Source organism: Alosa sapidissima, chromosome 5, assembly GCF_018492685.1.
Source record: "Alosa sapidissima isolate fAloSap1 chromosome 5, fAloSap1.pri, whole genome shotgun sequence".
NCBI lineage: Eukaryota > Metazoa > Chordata > Actinopteri > Clupeiformes > Clupeidae > Alosa > Alosa sapidissima.
In genome coordinates this window covers 27,150,756-27,168,280 of record NC_055961.1, presented here as the reverse complement: position 1 = coordinate 27,168,280, position 17,525 = coordinate 27,150,756, and the positions used below count along the sequence as shown (strand labels likewise).

The 17,525-nt window shown below is 42.4% G+C and overlaps 2 protein-coding genes across 5 annotated transcripts in view; one reads left to right on the top strand and one right to left on the bottom strand.

Annotated features, from left to right (window-relative positions):
* Positions 1-2,596, bottom strand: part of mogat2 (monoacylglycerol O-acyltransferase 2) — an 11,329-nt gene extending 8,733 nt beyond the window's left edge. Inside the window, exon 1 of the mRNA XM_042092991.1 lies at positions 2,428-2,596. Coding sequence (XP_041948925.1) covers positions 2,428-2,521 — 94 coding nt within the window. The 5' untranslated portion in view covers positions 2,522-2,596. The remainder of the gene's footprint in view (positions 1-2,427) is intronic.
* A 560-nt stretch (positions 2,597-3,156) lies between these two features.
* On the top strand, positions 3,157-17,525 carry map6a (microtubule-associated protein 6a). Of its 4 annotated transcripts, XM_042092986.1 has the most exons (5): positions 3,157-4,514; positions 11,253-11,472; positions 12,101-12,324; positions 15,832-15,942; positions 16,906-17,525. In XM_042092986.1, the coding sequence occupies exons 1-5, from the start codon at positions 3,760-3,762 to the stop codon at positions 17,045-17,047; spliced, it is 1,452 nt and encodes a 483-aa protein (XP_041948920.1). In that variant the 5' UTR covers positions 3,157-3,759; the 3' UTR covers positions 17,048-17,525. The 4 variants fall into 4 exon arrangements, with proteins under 4 accessions (XP_041948920.1, XP_041948921.1, XP_041948922.1 ...); XM_042092987.1 differs by lacking the exon at positions 15,832-15,942; XM_042092988.1 differs by lacking the exon at positions 15,832-15,942 and having other exon boundaries at positions 3,158-4,514; positions 12,101-12,287.

Genomic DNA, 17,525 nt, shown 5'->3' with positions numbered 1-17,525 from the left:
AAAGCACAGAGTATATATATATAATCTGACACGTTTCATTCTAATAATGTGTCAGAACATCAGTACCACATGTCAACAGTCAAACAATGGCAGCAGCTGAACATACACAGGTCTCTGGTAACATCATGCCATCATAAAACAGGCACATTGAAAGTGACTAGTTGCTACCCAAGGGACTCCTGCTGTCACAGAAAGCATGGATAGGACGCAAGTTAGAGAGCTTTGTCATGCAATTGTCATTTTACTCTCTAGAGATGGATTAGCAGCTGTGCTTCATGCTAACATGTTTGGCCCCTGTCAGATTATCAAGACCACTGAAAGAGATGGGGAGACTTTGTGCACTCTAGCTCTGTGACTATGGCTCAAAATTGGGCCGTGTGAGCGTGAGCATCTACCATACAGAGCTAACATGTCTTGTCGCTAACATTCCGTCCTGACCAGTACAAGGCAACAGGGGGCAGTTCAGCAGGGAAGTGGAACAAAAAGGTGAGGTAGACTTTAGCCTGGGGGCGCACATCCAGATCAGATAATACACACTGACTGTGAGTCAATTACAAGAAAAATTCAGATAGCACAGGTTACCAATATACACATTATTAGAGCGAGGTGAAGAATAGATTGTGTCTTACTTACACATATTATATGCATAATGTATACAGTGTATATTAGCATTTGGTGGTCTGTGAAATGGGGCCAGGATGTTTAAGCTGCTTTTTGCATGTTTGCTTATCCTATTGCCCCACTGTAATATATGTGTGTTGTGTAAGGAATATGGCAATTAATTCACATCACTCCGCCATTAAATATGAACATAAAGATTAATGATTCATTAAATTCATGCAGCTGTTATGAGCAGAGTACCATTAGGGACAATAGACATGTCGTTTTTCCCCACTAGGGGGTGACTGTTTCCCTTTCTGCAGGACCTCCATTATCTACATCTATTTACATTAATTAATTTAGATTAGAAGGAGCTTTCATCCCAATCGATATAAGGTATAGTATGGGGAAGCATTTTTATTGGCATCTGTGTTACATAGGTCTTGACCCCATAACCTTGGTGTGGATAACATAAAACTAATGTTATCAAGACATGATCAGGGGGTGTGGCTACAAGGTGAGGGTGGGTTGAGGTCAAGTGCTGATTCATGTGTCCTGTTCTGTCCTGTGCTGAGCTAACCATCTTATTTCGCACCATTTTTATGTTGATCCAAATTTCAAAAATTCCATTAGCTTACAAAAGCAAAGTGAAGGTCTTGGCAAGCTGCTTTTTTCTCTGAGTAAGCTTATGAAGAAATGAAATAACAACCCCATCCTGATCGCTGACTTTTCTCCATGTAAACAAAGTGTCTGCAGACAAACAAGGCTGTAGGCCTCAGCCAGATGTCCTACTGTTAGATTCAGTTCTCAGTGCATTTGCCAATGACCTTATTATGACCTTCTATTGATTACCACCAGCATATGTCTGTGGAAAAACATATATCTAAAGTAAGTAATAATTGCTTCAAAGACAGCGCCAATTAATATAGTGTGACATAGTACAGCATGTATAATACACAAACAGACTGGAGAAGGGGGAAGATAGAAAGAAAGCAAGGTCCAGCTGAATGGGTTTCAAACCTGCAGAGGTGGCTAACACAGACATGCAGGTACACACTCACTGTTTTCCACACACACACACACACACACACACACACGTGCACGCTGGTGCACACACACACACACACACACACACACACTCATACACACACCTATACATACATTACACGCAGGGGCGCCTGCAGGAATTAATGCTATGATATGCACACCCATAGCCTACATAGCATAACAACATCCACATGCAATAATACAACGACAACGTCTACAATGACCTACTCATTTGGACAACTTCATACAGCCCTATACAGGCTAAAGTTATCTTTAGTTGTTCTAGCGTAACGTGACGCCTGACAAGCACACCAATTGCCTACCTTGTTCTTGTCCATCTGGAATAACTCCTAGCGTTGCTGCCTCCATCCTTTCTGTTTTCGTTGTTTAAAACTTGTGATATCCATGATGAGTATTGAGTTCATGAATTAGCTCAACATTGTGTGCTGATAACCATATATAGATAGCCGAGTAAAAGAAAATAACAAGTAGCCTATTGCGTGCCTGCGTGCGTATTCTCTCTCCTGCTCAAACAAAATGTGTGCATGTTAATTTTGATAACGTGTTCACTAAGTTTACGTAATAGAAAATGGTAAATAGCCTGATGGCGATACTGTGCATAGTTGGGAAGGTATGGTAGGCCAATTTGGTGTGAATACACACACACACAAGGGACATTTTCTCTCGCTGTTGAGTAGCCTGATGGTACGCACAGTGCGTACGGACGTACACCTGCAGGCGCGCCACACGTATACACCCACTTGGTACTTGCACACCTACCAAGGCAGAGGAAGGAGAAGACCCACTGGAGAACTGCAGCCGTCTGTAGCCTCCTGTCCAGGGGCACGTTTCTAGGTGCAAATTCGATCTTCATGGTGAGCTCTCGGCGTGGAGTGTAAGGCAACCAAGCTGCCGGAGGTAGGCTGAGGTCTGACAGATCAACCTAGAGTCAGGCTTCACCCTTCTGGGTCAAAGTTTGCTCTGTAACCCCCCTCCCTCCCTCCCTTCCTTCCCAAGCCTTCTCTCTCTCCCTCTCTCTCTCTCTCTGTCTCTTATCTTAGCCATTAGTTCAAAGCAAAGTTGAACAAGTGCACTTCTCTACCTGTGCAATCAGACTTTTGACCCTTGGCAATGGGTTCTGTAACATGTCCTTCGCACTGTCTTTCAGAGATGTGCAGTAGGCTACATTAAAGCCCACTGCTGTGCCTTTTATGATTTTCTGATGTGTCAATGGCTAGGCAGAAGTGATTTTTCATATATGCAATTATCTGTGTGCAAGGGGCAATGTTCATATCATCATATTTGGATTCTTCTGTAATGCACAATTGAGAGTAGGAGCCCATGGCAATGAAATGAGACATGAAATTTGATGCGCTACTGACAGGTGGTGGACACGGAGGATTATATAAACGGAATTCTGCATGCAATCAGCCATCTGCCTGCTCGCCCATAGATTATTAGCATCACAATGCGACATAGGCAGAGAGACACAGCCTTTTCCTACAGGTTATATAAACTAGAAGGATTCAGTTCATAACAACTGTTCTTCAGTTGTGCCTGCAGTGTAGGCTATATTCTCTATTCAACTGAGCGCCACACTGATGGCAGCCCAGGGCACGCCTCCTCCCCCGCTGCAGAATCTGCGCGCTGATGACGGAGCCAGGTGATACAGCTCTAGTCCAATTCTGAGCATCTTCTCCATGCCTGCTGAGCGCGCGGGCGGGGCTGCTTCAGTTAGCAGAATTTCTGAGCGCAGCGTAGCCTAGCACGACACGAAGAGCCACAACGGAGAGGATCACAGAGTTTTTTTGTCCTCCACACGTTTTAAAGTTAAGACGTGGGATTCGACACTAAGGGACGATTTTGTGCGTAACTGTTTTATAGCCTACATTCAGTTGAGAAATTATTTTCTGACGTTATGGATTAAATTGCAAATCACTGTGAAATCTCAACGGAGAATCAAAACATTGAAGACAGCAGACATCTTGAGCGCATACAGGAAGCTGGGCCTAGGGAGATCGAAATTGGAAAAACATCAATAATCCGAGTATTTGATCATACATCGGACTGCGAGGTAATCTTTGAATTTACCATCACTCCTAACGCCCAGTCATGGCGTGGCCCTGCATTTCGCGGGCATGTTGCATGGCTCGCTTTTGGAATCAGCTTGATAAAGCTGACATTGCGGTGCCTTTGGTCTTCACCAAGTACTCGGACATGTCCGAGATGCAACACCTCCATTTGCAACATCCACAGAAGCAGTTGTGTCCTCCACTCCGAGCCAGCACGGTCGCCATAGAAACGCAGCCTTCTCACAGGGAGAACAGGGATCAGGAGATCGAAGGGAAGGGGCCGCCTCCTCCGGGGAACACTGCGGATAGATCGTGTGAATCCGTGTCACGCCAGGACTACAAACACTGGCGAGTTCGCCCGGAGCCGAGCTGTAAGCCCAAAAATGAGTACCACTTGCCAGAGACTCCGTTCAACAACGAAACACAGTATCAGAAAGATTACAAACCGTGGCCCATCCCGAAAAGAGGTGACCACCCTTGGATCCCCAAACCCTGCCCCACTATATCTGTTGGGGATGACCGTGTCCCCGACAGGTCCAAGCATGTCCACGCAGACGTAGACAGCGGTGTAGAGAAAAGTGAAATCGCAGACAAGGTGCAGGAGAAGGAGATCATCTTGACCGAGAGGAAAAAGAGGCAGGTGACCAAAGGGGATAAACTGGTAGAGAAGAGGGTTGGTGTGACCATAGAGGGACGACAACCAGTGGAGATGACCGCAGAGGGCAAGCCCAGGGCGGCAGTGGATGCCCTTAACAGGCAGATCAAAGAGGAGGTGGCAGGTGGCAGCTCATACAAGTAAGTTTTTATTACATCACTTGTAGAACATGGAAGTCACTTGAACATAACATATTGTATGTAGAACATGGAAATCACTGGAACACAAAATATTATAGAATTTGAAAGTCACTGGACGCTATACATCAGACTAAATGCAATCTCTTAGACCTGGACTTTAAATAAATTAAACGCAACCTTAATTGTTTGTCAATTATCTAATTAATTATGGTACAAGTTGATTCTTATGAGAGATTTTGCCCTAAGCTGTTTCTTAACTTAAGTATAGGCATATATTGCATTTTAATGACCATTAGGGCCAATACTCAAGATTTAGTAGTTTCTGTGATTGTGTTTGTGCCTGCCTTTTAGCCTCATCTTGTATGAATTTTCTATCAGTGAGTGGATTACCCATAAGCCCATGCCATCATATTTCTGTAATTTATCTTTTTCTCAGGAGTCACATCTTATCCACACACATTAGCACCCTTCAAATAGATTTTTGAGGCCTGTCACTTTCAGATACATGACATGCATAATTTGTCCAGAATTACATTCATCCAGTGAACTTGGCAGACTTTCCCCCTGAGCAGGAAGCCCCTTTTCAGACATGTAAATCTTCACTTCAGATTGAGCCCAGTTGGAGGTCCTGGGGAATAATAAAACAGTGTCATCTGTCTGTGACATTAGTATGCAAGGGGAGGGGCGAGTTCATTTGTAAGGGCAGAGAAGTACAGTAACCTTCATTTCCAGAGCCATTAAATGATCCTATGGCTGAGTATGGTGTGGCCATTATTGTTAAAAAAAAAGAAAAGAGATTGGCCAGGACTGACCATGTTAAAGTGATATACCGCTACAGATGCTCTGCCTGTTAGAAAATAATCATAATAATCCCATTTCTTCTTAATTACCTTTATTAGATCAATAGTATTGTTTTCTATGCTTTTTGGTCTATTTAGCAATCACACAAGGTATTTCATTTATTAAACATCTTAACATTTATTACTGATATAAAGTATTATTATGTTTTAATAAATGTAGCTTGATCAGCGATAAACCCAAGAATATTACTTTAGATCCCCCAAGAGAGTTCAGATCTTAACGATCTGAAACGCATGGTCTGAAACAGATGGTTTAAATATGTTTAGGGTGTGGCCAGTCCAAAATCGCTATCTTGATGGTGTAAAAAGTTTGCCAGACACCAGACACATCATTCAAAAGGGTTGTTCTTATGTTTTTGGGTGTCATGGGTGTGTTTAGGGCTTAACATCCATTAAACTAATGAGGGTGACATCTGTCATTCCCAAGAGCAAGGAGTGCAACATCAAACTGTGTGTTGGTATTTTAACAGTCAGCACATCTGAAGGAATCTGCTTGCACGCGAGACCGTGTATGCAGCACCAGAGTTATATTGAAATTCGCAGACATTGGCGAGCGTTTGTGAACAGGTTTCTGTTTGCCTTGAGTTTTTGGTGAACACTCCCAAACAGTCTGAGGAGGTAGTTCTCCGCGAACATACAGTGGAACTGGACGTGAGCTGGACAAAGTGTTACCGTTACAATGGAATGTTCAGAGAAAACATGTTTGCCATGAATGTTTGCCACTGTTTGCCAAAACTGAATGCACCTCTAGATTGCACTAAAATATGTGTGTGACTAGCAGAGTATATTTCAAAGTGTGGAGTGGGCCCCACTAGAGAATAGAATAGAGACATGATGGGAATAGATACATGACAGGTGGGGCGCGAGGAACAGGAGGGAATTGGTTCTTTTGTGCCTATCTGTAATAATGGCTTTCTTTTTTGACAAGGAAGATCATAGATTCAAAACAAAGTAGCCACATACAAACATAAGAGTCATAAACAGACCGACATATGAATTAAACTAACATCATATCCAGTGGGCTGAGACGGGAAATATAACATGGAACCAAAATGCGAAAAACATATTTTAACGTTACCTTTTTGCCGGGTGGATGGGGTCAGGTGGGGCTTGAAAAATCCCCACCTCCAAAGTGGGGAATGACAGAAAAAGTTTGAGAACCACTGCCCTACAAGCATCTGCACTCGCCTATTATCTGAACTTATCCAAACTGAAACTAACTTCGCCGTGGTCTCATAGGGAACGACAAAACAAAAAATCCTAAGGATATTCATCCTGTGGACAAGTTGTTGCCTGGGACTCGTCATTAAGGGCTGCTTACATTTCATGACAGTAGCTCATTGCTGTGCTTGTATACGCTTTTTGCTTTAGACCAGGTTTTTCTTGGTCGATGGCATAATGATTCTTAGTGGGTGTAAGATTTTTAGATCATGCTCCTGACCACACCTATTTTAATTGACATGCCCGTGGGCGCAGTGATCAATTGAACTGCAGCGCATGGCAACAAAGTTCATCACTGCCTTGGGTTTAAGATGGGAACAAGACTTGTGTCGCGCTTGGCGCCACGTTGCGCTGGGTGTAAGATAGGGCCCGTGATGTTGTAGTACAAAGGCCCATATTTCATGGCTTGATCTTATCTTCAAATACATGATGGAATTGGGGTTAGTGATAGGATTTCAACAATTGCCAGTGATTTTTGGCAGGAGTCAAAGGGTAAAGAGGGCACAGCTGTGATTAGTACCATCACGTTGGCATGAACTGGCGGCAGTTTACCCACACTGAAGCTGGTGCTTGTCTTTGGGTGGGTGCTGCAGTGGAGAGCTGGTCAAATGTGGGTCATTCGCAGGGCACAGCTGGGTGGAGTTCAAAGATGGCATGAAGATGGCACTGCATAATAATCAGTCTATCGTAACAACTAGTGTTTAGTCACAGCTTTACTCAGTATTCACACAAAACAAAACCCAGTGTCCATTGTCTGTCACAAAAAGTGCCTGTGTTCCATTCTGATTGTTCGGAAGTTGAGTAAACCCCAGGAGAGTTTTGGAGCTGTCATTATCTGTAGGCAGTAGGAGATGTGATTGCTGAGTGACGTGCTCTAATACAGAGTGACAAAAGATGGAGCGATGCTTGGCAGGCCATATAGCTGTTCACTGCTGTTCTTGTGCAGGCACTTTGCAATTCTACTTCTCGTTCCCACCAGATGTCTTGGTCGGTGTCTTCAAACGCTATTTTTGCAATTTATCAATAGGCCTGGTTCAGAACCAGAAAAGTACATCTGCCTCAGGACTTGACTAATCACTTTAGACACAGTAGAGTGGTTTGTTATCCAAGTGCTGGAAATCCAACCAGATGATACAGGGACTGACTATGCCTCCTTAGGCTCAGTATGGCTAGGTCATGTGTGATTAGGTGAAGATGTCAATGAATGAATGACAGTGTTGTGTTGATGGGAAAATGTGTGTGAATTGAGTGAAGATATTATTATTGGAGAGTCAGGGCCTTGTTTTTTTTTCTATAATCACCTCTAAGCATAGATGACTGTGTTATTTTCTATCATTTGTTATTTAAAAGCACACTTTACAGGACAGGATAATTGTGTAAATAAATGTCCAGCCACTGGATAAGTAGGTAGTCAGATCCTTGGCAGGCTGTTGGATTCTAAACATTCAGGAAAAAAACTTATCCTCAAGACAGTGGCAAGAGGCCCAGAACTGGAGAGGCAAAAAGAACACAACTACAGTACAGCAGAATGTGTGTGAAGTGATAGAAACCCTCTCTGAATCATCTCAGGAGAAGCACTTCCTGTGTACAAATCAAAGAGTGATACAGCAGTTTATATCCCAATACATTACATGAAATTGCTGACTCCTGTCCATACTTATTTGTGGCACGTCTGTGCTTGCAGATTCAGTATTAAAAAACCACGGTTGCTTGCAGTTTCTGAGTGCATTTCAATTCAGTCCTCTGGGAGAGCACTGTACCGGCTCCTGAACACATGACAAATCTAACTTTGTATCTATATTGTACCAGTGTGAGTCTGCATGTAATATTTTGTTGTGTGTGTGTGTTTTTATGTTTGTGTGTGTGTGTGTGTGAGAGAGAGAGAGAGAGAGAGAGAGAGCTTCCATACCGTTTGCTCTTATTGTATCCTATCAGCTCACCATTTGTAGATTTTTAACATAAAATATGGACTATTGATTTTGTATTCTCTGGCAGGTGATGGATTAGTGCGTATCGTGGTGTCAGCTGCTTGCGTATTGTGAGTGAAACATGAGAGTTTAGTCCACTGAGGGTCACGTTATCCTGCACGGTGTCCATGTACAGTTACAGTGGCGTTATGGATAATCACCATGCAGTGACCAGTGGAGCTGTACCAAGCACACTCTAGTCCATGTGCACAGCACACAACACAAGAGGCATTGTTATCTAGTTATCTATAGGGCTACAGTTACCAGACTATACGAGTATAATGCTTAAGACCTGGTCTCTCTCTCTCTCTGTCTCTCTCTTTCCTTCTCTCTGTCTCTTCCCCTCCTTCCCTGTGCTTGTCTCATTTCATCCTTGCTCTATCTCTCTTGCCTTCTTTTTCACTCCCTCTCTCTTGTAATCTCTTTCACTCCCTCTCTCTTTCCCTCTACCCTGCATCTCGCTCCACTACCCCTCCCCAAATCAAATTAAATATGTATTACTGTCATGAATCAGTGAATTAAATGCTGCAAAATGTAAATCCATTTGGAAAATATAAAACAGGCATTCCCACTGCTTCTCTCTATGCTATTATTACAATTAGTAAAATAATGGAAAGGAAATCTTATTTGGGGTAAATAACATTCATCAGTTTGTCAATGTCCTTTCAGTGATTACAGTACTGTCTCAAACATGCAAATGAAATGGCATTAAAGAAACTTCATATGATAAGTCATACTTATCTTCGGTAGTCTGATTTTATAGACCCTCTCTCCTGCTCTTGCTCCAACACCCCCTCTTTCTGTGGCCTTTCATCCACAGTCTTGGATTGTAAACTGTTCTCAAGCTCACATATCTTTGGTTGTTTGGGCATTGCACTGGACTTCATTCCTCTTATGTAATCATTCACTGCGGTTCAACTTCACGGGCTATATGTGGCAGCCACCCTTCAGATCAGCACTCATCATCTTTTACAACCTCCAAGGGCTGTTGAGCAATTTGAAAGGGTCACCTCAGCTGAAGAATGGCAGGAAATTGTGCATTATTTTATTTCGTATGCAATATACAGTATAAAATAAACAAATTATATATATATATATATATATAGTGTATATAATATATATAAAGAAATACTTTTATAGCAGTCCTACCCACCTGTGTGTGTGTGTGTGTGTGTGTGTGTGTGTGTGTGTGCGCGCGCATCTATGTATATGTGCATGTGTATGCATGTACAGATGCATTCACATCTTTCTGGTATACCCCTGGCATCCTCCTGCCCAGTTGTCTGTGCCCAGCGCCATCCTTGTGCAGAGAAGCGTGAGCAGCACTGTCCCTATTGCAGGCCCTGACAAACACACACACACACACACACACACGCCACCCCCACACAGCTGTGCAGTTTGCTGATGTGTCAGGTGATGAGTCGCCAGTCCAGTCCATCACCCTCCTGACTTGGGTCACTCCACCTGTGTATTGAGACGGCTAGAAGAGACATGCATTGGACGTGAGCTGAGAGCGTCTCTCAGAGGACTGTTTTTGCTGACCTGTCCTTTGGCACTCATGTCAGGTGTTGCCTGTGACTGCTAGGGCTGCAGACCAGCTCAAGTGGACTAAGACAAATAAGGTGTTGTGTGGGTAGTCTAGTAAATGCTGGGTTCCACAGGATGTTAGTTATCAATGTGGCAGCAAAGATACGACTTTCCTTTCATGTTATTTTTCTTGCACACATACTGTATGTGCATATCTACACAGACACATACACCCACTCACACACACCCACACACAGACACACCCACACGCACACACACACACACACACACACACACACACCTTTCTGTTCTAATACATTCAGATAGTAAATATAGGCAGATGTTGCTCACTTATTTGTTTGTTTGTTTTTTTGTTTGCTTGCCCACCAATGATTTTGTTTACTTTTATTCAGAAATTATATTAACTACATGTAATTGAACATTGTGCAGCAAATAATCTTCTTCGATCCATCTTAATCTTGTTATTTCCCATGTACATTTATGTACACCACGCAGAATAATAGATTTACAGCCTGTTACACTTCATTTGTTCTTGTCCACATTTCTGAGATTTCTCTAGTGGGAAGGTCCTCGATTTGAGGGAGCTGAACCTAACTGGCTTGTTGCACATCTCTTGGTCTTCTCCAGTGGCTTTCCTTTCCAGACACTAACAGTGTTACCTAATCAATACTGGCCTTCAGTGCAGCCAGGCTAATGCAATGACGCAACCCTCTGTCTCTCCAAGATAGTTCCCCTGGTCTCATGGTGGAGGAACAAACTGCCCTTACTGTCCAACCTACTGTCTTCCTCCCCAGGTTAATAGGCTCTCTGTCTGGCTCTGGATGATTGTGCAGGAAATTAAATTAAATGAGATGAGACTAAGGAACAAAACTGAACATTATGTCTGTGTCCTTCTCTTTATACTTTATAATGCAAAGCATACAATGCAGAGAGATTGCCTTTAGTGAGTTACCTGTTAAACAGATTTTTAAAAGATATGTATTGTTTTGATTCCAGATATAATATCTCTCCATTAATCACACAGAGGAGAGGAAAAGAGCGATTTGTTCAGTAAAAAACCTATCATACTGAAAGTCACTGTCTGCATTGTTGTTGAGCGTCTTTGTGGCGGTAACGTGACCTGTGCTGCTTTGGGCCAACAGGACTGAGTTCAAAGCCTACACCGATGTAAAACCAGCCAAGCTCATCCGGGCCAAATCCCAGTTCCTGCCCCCCAATGACAAAACCAACAACCTGGAGACCAGCTACAACGCCTGCTACAGGGGAGAGCAGACCAAGCTGCTGTCCGCTGCTGACAACAAGGGGGTGGACAGAAGGAGGATACGCTCCCTGTACTCTGAACCCTACAAAGAGTCCAGTAAAGTAAGTACATACTCTTTTCAACCCTACAAAGAGCCCAGTAAAGTAAGTATATACTCTTTTTCAACCCTAGAGAGACCAGTGAAGTATGTACCCATTGTCTTGAACCTTGGAAAGATTGAAGTAACAAATATAAAAGTTCAAAAGTGTTGAGGAAGGTAAATATATATGCTGTTTGCAACCCTTTAAAGGAAGATCAGAAGATGTAAGTACGCTCAGTGCTGTAAACCAAAGCAGTTAAACATGCCCATTTAGTTGTTCGTAGTGCATCTTACATGTAGTAATGAAGGTTGCAGTTACTGGTCAGTTTTTTGTGCTCTGGTCACATCACATAGAGCTAGAGGCACATAATGTTTATTTTCAGTCCACAGGATGAGCTATGGTAGATGTACAGCTTGTTTGCCATTTTGATGTTTTTAAAGGAGAACATTCACCCTTCCTCAAATCCTCAACACTGTACAAGCAACCCATGCTCACATCACAAAGTACACATTATCAGACATTAAAATATCAGCTGTATTTACCAGAAGGCTCAAACTAAAAAGGCTAGTTCACCGTATTAGATTTATTTAATTTCCCATCCGCTGTCAAGGAGTGGTCCTCTTTACTCCCTGTTGTCCCTGTCCCATAGGTGGACAAGCCAAGCGTCCATCGGTCCAAACCCAAAAAGACTGGGGCCACTACCTCCACCTCTGCGAGCCAGGCCAAGGCCGTGAGGAAGCCCAAAGAGAAGCAGGTGGCTGGCGTGCGCAGCTCCAAGAAGAAGGCCTCCGAGAACAAGCCCCTTGCCCGGCCCGAGGGAGGAGACAAGGAGAAAAGTAAAGAGATGAACAACAAACTGGCTGAGGCGAAAGAGTAAAAACCATTGCACTTCTCCTTTAACTTCTTCCTTTAGAGCTTCCTCGGAAAGATCAAAGATGACAGTGAAGGTTGCAAAGTTTTAGTAATCAGGGGTACTTCTCCCCTCCCCCAAGCACCTCCATTTTATGATTCAGTGCATAGATCTGTCTTTCCCTCCCTCTTTTTCTTCTCCCTTTTCTGTCTTCTCCTCTTCTTCTTTTCATCACGCCTTTATCTCTGACTCTCTGATCTCTGTTGTTTCTTGTGCTAAATGTCAGGACCAAACGTCACTGGATGATTTTACTTCCACTCTTTACACACTGCATTAGTAATGAGAGGGAGGGGGTCAACTCGGCCCTGCCTTCTCCTCTCACGTCCATTATGACTGTTACACTGTTTCCATGGCTACGGGCTGTTTGGTTAGCCAATGGATGGTGAGCTTGCATTTGCATGGGGCCTACTGATGAGCTGCTCTGTGCAGTGGGCATCCATTGAACTGCACAGATTGCTTTGCCACATTTATCAAGGGTTTATTTAAACCTCACTTACCTATTATTCATCCGCTGATTTAAGTCTACAAGACTAGTTAGTTAACACTGAAATAATATCCAATGACAAAACACATGGATGTCATGCACCATCTATATTGGTCTGAAGGACTTTGATAAATGTGTTGCTTGGTTGTTTGCAGGGCATATTGATGTGACTCTGTGCCTGCTTTTTCCTCCATCAATGTTTTGCTTTCTTCCTTGTGTGACCCTCATAGCCCATATACATTGTCCTTTGTCCTCACAGGTTAATTAACTTTACCATTTATATTCTCAGTTGCAAGTTATGTACTGTCATACATTTCAATGCTATTTCTGTGTTCTTGGAAAAGGCTGGTGTGCAATACTGTAGAGCAGATTGTTTTTACAAGTGATAGTATCCACAGGTTAAATATTTGTTGCTGAATGTCACTTAATAATTAGGATTTAGACAGCATATTTTCCAAATACAAACACTGCCAAGAGGCCAATTGCATTTCACATTATTAGGTATACTGTGTCTCCTAAGATATTGTAGTGTAGAATTGAATGTACTGTATTGTAACAATTATACAATTAATGTGTTCAAATGATTTGGTACAATGGAAGGGACATTTCTGTAACCTCTTTGTGAAAATATTAAAGTGTATTTTACAGTAATCAATCTGACAAAGGCAACATTTAGATCCGCATATACAACACAAAAAAATACTGTACAATATTCATTCATTCCCCCCAGAGGAAACTTACACTCATACGCACGCACGCACACAAAACACACACACACACACACACACAATTATAGACATGCAGTATATTCACAGTCAAGACCACCAGTTTCAAAGAAAATTGTAATTTTTGTTTGAATTCAACCCATATTTTAGATTAGGCTTATGCATTATCTAGCTATCTATCTTTCTTTCTATCTATCTATCTATCTATCTATCTATCTATCTGTTTGTCTATCTATCTGTCTATCCATGTATTGTCCATGTATGTATCAGTTAGTATTTATTCATGTGTCTTTACTTATTTATTTATGTATGTATTTATTTATTTGATCCATGCTTCCAGTCACCATACATTTACTATGTATTTTGTTTTCCTCTTACTGGAGAATTATATTGGTGGCATAATGTCAACAATGTGTGCTAATTCTTCTCTTTGTTGTATTGAATGCCATGATGTGATGGTAAGTTGAATGCTGTTTGTATGGTATGCTTTTCAACACTGATTTTCTTTTCTTCTTTTTTTGGCGTGTTTTCTGGATGCATGCTTGTTTTGGTCTTCGCTGGGGCCAAAATAAAGAACTCATTTGCCTTGCCAAAGGACATTAATGTGTAAATGCATGGGTGCTTTTCAACAGAAAGTCATTCTGATCAGTTCCCCCTCAACCACATCACTTGAAACAACTTCAGGACATAACCACTCTGCTCTCTCTCTCTGTGTGTGTGTGTGTGTGTGTGTGTGTGTGTGTGTGTGTGTGTGTGTGTGTGTGCCGAGAGGACATTTGACTGGATTTAGATGTCCATGTCATGGGAATATTTTTATTTACTACAATTACCCAGAATGGATCCACTAGAAAAATCAGAACCATCATTCCAAAGTGAACTGCTGGTTTGTCACTAGCCTTTAACCCACCTATTCTACTTAAGGCTGGATAGCAGTCCTATCGAGTGTGACAGTACATCTAAACTAGTTCCATGCATCCCTAACGGCAAATAAAAGGCAAGCATTTGAAGGCTGAGGTTAAACATTGCTTTTTTTTTTATTATTGTTTTTTTTTTATTCATAAGCTGCTGCATCTCACTTACCCTCTCTCCTTCTCTGACATCATCTGGTGAGATGATCTGTGGTCCTCCTCTTCCTCTACCTCTTGCTCCTCAGCAAAAAGAGCAAAACAGAAGCAAACAACTAACAAGGAGGAGTGTCCGCCCTTATTTTCTGTTCATAACCTCCAGGCCATTTTCTAAATCTGCCCACTTGTTCGTTAGTTACGGTGAGGGTCATCTCATTATGGTCTTCCAGCCATTTTACATGACCCAGGTCAGAAGGAGGAGGAGCAGGAGGAAGGAGAGGAAACGAGGGCTGAACGTGTGTAGCCAGTGGGCTGTGCATATCACTACACAGTGCTATGGCTAAAACCAGTCAGTCACTGCTAGGGAAAAAGAGGAGGAAAGGAAGTAATTTTCTGTAAATGGGACAAAATCTATCAATGTGACGTACATCTGTTTGCTCTGCTTGCTTATATTTATTATCATATTATTAATAAATGCAAAAAGCAGAAAAAAAGCTGCTGTTGTGGTCCATTTTTGTTGACATTCAGAATGGACGGTAGGTGTGGGAGACTTCAGGTGGTATTCAGACTCGGTACATATTTGTGTTTTCAAAATATCCTGTTGTTTGTGTCAACTAGGAGACATTGCTTGAGTAGTCCTTGTGTGAACTAGTAGACGTTGCTTGAGTATATGTATGTCCACATGGAAGAGAACTCTTAAAGCTAGCCACCTAATGCTGAGAATCTTAACTTAGCCTTTCAGAAGTGCAGTTTTTGAAGTATTCTGGCACATGCTGTGGCATCCTTTTAAACTCCTGCATATTGCTGTGAGGTGAAATCCCAGAAATATATTATTATGCATTTCCTATCAATATATTTCCAGAGCATATTCACTCAGAATTGACAGCAATATGTATGTTTATATTAGGATGCAATGCACTACATTCTATTTGGCAGAGATAATGTGCCCAAAATTTAGTTAGTATCTGCACTGAAAAAGAAAAATATTGAGAAGAGCAGTTTCATTCAAGTGTTTTACCCTTCAGATTGTTACTGATGTTCATTAAAGTAGATCCATGCAATGTTTATACTATGTCATTAATTGGCGTTTACTCATTTGCAGCCCTTTACTGAAGTTTGTTTGACCAAATGGATGTTTGTGTGGGTTTGAGACCTGATCCCGTAGCTAACGCATGGCCTTCTCGTCCCCTTCCGAAGGGTTGTGCTAAAACAGTACCACTACATACAGCTATGTCAGCCCATCCGCGATTTCGGGTGGGTGCAGACCCTTAAGCAGCACCTGTGGGGCTGTACACTGCCCAACCCAAGGTAATGCCAAAAGAATTAATTCCCACCAAAAGATCCCTTACCATATGCTCTTGATTCTCTCTCACTCTCTCTCTTTTTTAAACGTGCTGTGTTCATTTATGATGAGGAAGCTTTGTGGATGTTTCTTGTTGCTGTGAAACCTGTTTCAGGTTTATTTTAGGGCATTTCTCTCTATCTTACATTCTCTTCCATATGGAAACTGCAGTGCCAGGAGAGTCATGTGAGCTAGATCCCAGTAGTTGCTGCTGTTTGAATCTTCTGCTGTCTTAGCATGTTCTCATTATGGTCTCGCCAGGCTGCCCTTATGGTGATGTTAACCCAGCCATGAAACATAGCATTTGAAATAGGTCAAGGCAAAGCAAATTGCATGGCCTGAATCTTCTGGAATCTTGGGCAGCACAGAGGTCAACAGCCAACCACTCATACATACACTGTGTGGGCCCATGCGTCAGTTATGTGGTTTTGATATAACCCAAATATATCACATTTATTTTTGAGATGTTGTGCAATATAATTAGTACATGGCCTGCAGTATTTTACAACAATGTCTTATTGTTGTAAACAGTCAACCTCTTCATGTAGTCCTGTTACCCCCATAATCCATGGCCCTCCATGTAGTCCTGTTATCTTGTTGGGGAGGGTATTTGCAGTGCTTGAACAAAAAAAAGGAATGTCAATTGAATGGGACAGCTGAATATTTAAGAGGTAAATTAACTCTACCTCTAGAATATCTGTCCATACACTGCATGCCTTTGGTTCAGTGGAAACAGCCTGAAACACTTACAGTATGTGTGGAGACATGTGTTCTTAGTTTACCATCAATAAGGCCGATGTAGATGTCTATATCTGGGTATGAGTGGGATAGAAGCAGTGTTTTGGCCAACTGTGTTCTGATGTCTGTCTATCTTCTCCCTCTCTCACTGCTGCTGCTACGGCTGCCTCTGCTGCTGGTCCACCTCAAAGGGAGCTCAAGGTCGAGGTGCACCAACGACCCCGTGATCATAATTCCCCGAGTTCCCCTGGAGGAGACCAAGAACCACTGGTGGATAGACCCCAACCTCGGCGGACCGGCGGAGTAGTGCGCTTTGCCCCGGACGTCAAGTAGGAGGCATCAGGCCCACGTGGCGGGTCGGCCCGACAACAACTCTGGTGCCAGGCGTGCGTGGCATCAGCGTGGCATGTGGACTGTAAGGGACAGTCGATTAGATAACACGGTACTGTGTGTGTATGCTGTATATTGATCTATTGTGAGTTACCGAAGCAAAGCTTTTCTGAATGACGAAAAACATATATGGGAGGGGAAACAATGCTTGTTTGTATTGGTTGCTGCTTTTCAATGTGAAAGATGGGACTGAGAGTCTGGCTGGGTGAATGAGTGATTGTTGGATTGATTAAGTGATTGGATGCAAATATAAAGGTGCTAAATTCCATTCACGTCACATGCTCCAGATTCAAAAATGTTCTGTCCTTGATAGTATAATATATAGTCACACCATACCATAAAGTGCTTCCTTAATATCACCCATGACGGAACAGTGCAAAATTCTATGGCTAATAGTACGTTAATAAATTAGTAATGAAAC

Bases quoted from the DNA above. Each gene is read 5' to 3' on its own strand.
- map6a (XM_042092986.1), top strand. From the start codon at position 3,760: ATGGCGTGGCCCTGCATTTCGCGGGCATGTTGCATGGCTCGCTTTTGG. The intron at 11,473-12,100 runs GTAAGTACATAC...CCTGTCCCATAG, and splicing joins CCTACAAAGAGTCCAGTAAA to GTGGACAAGCCAAGCGTCCA. The intron at 12,325-15,831 runs GTAAAAACCATT...CCCCTTCCGAAG, and splicing joins AAACTGGCTGAGGCGAAAGA to GGTTGTGCTAAAACAGTACC.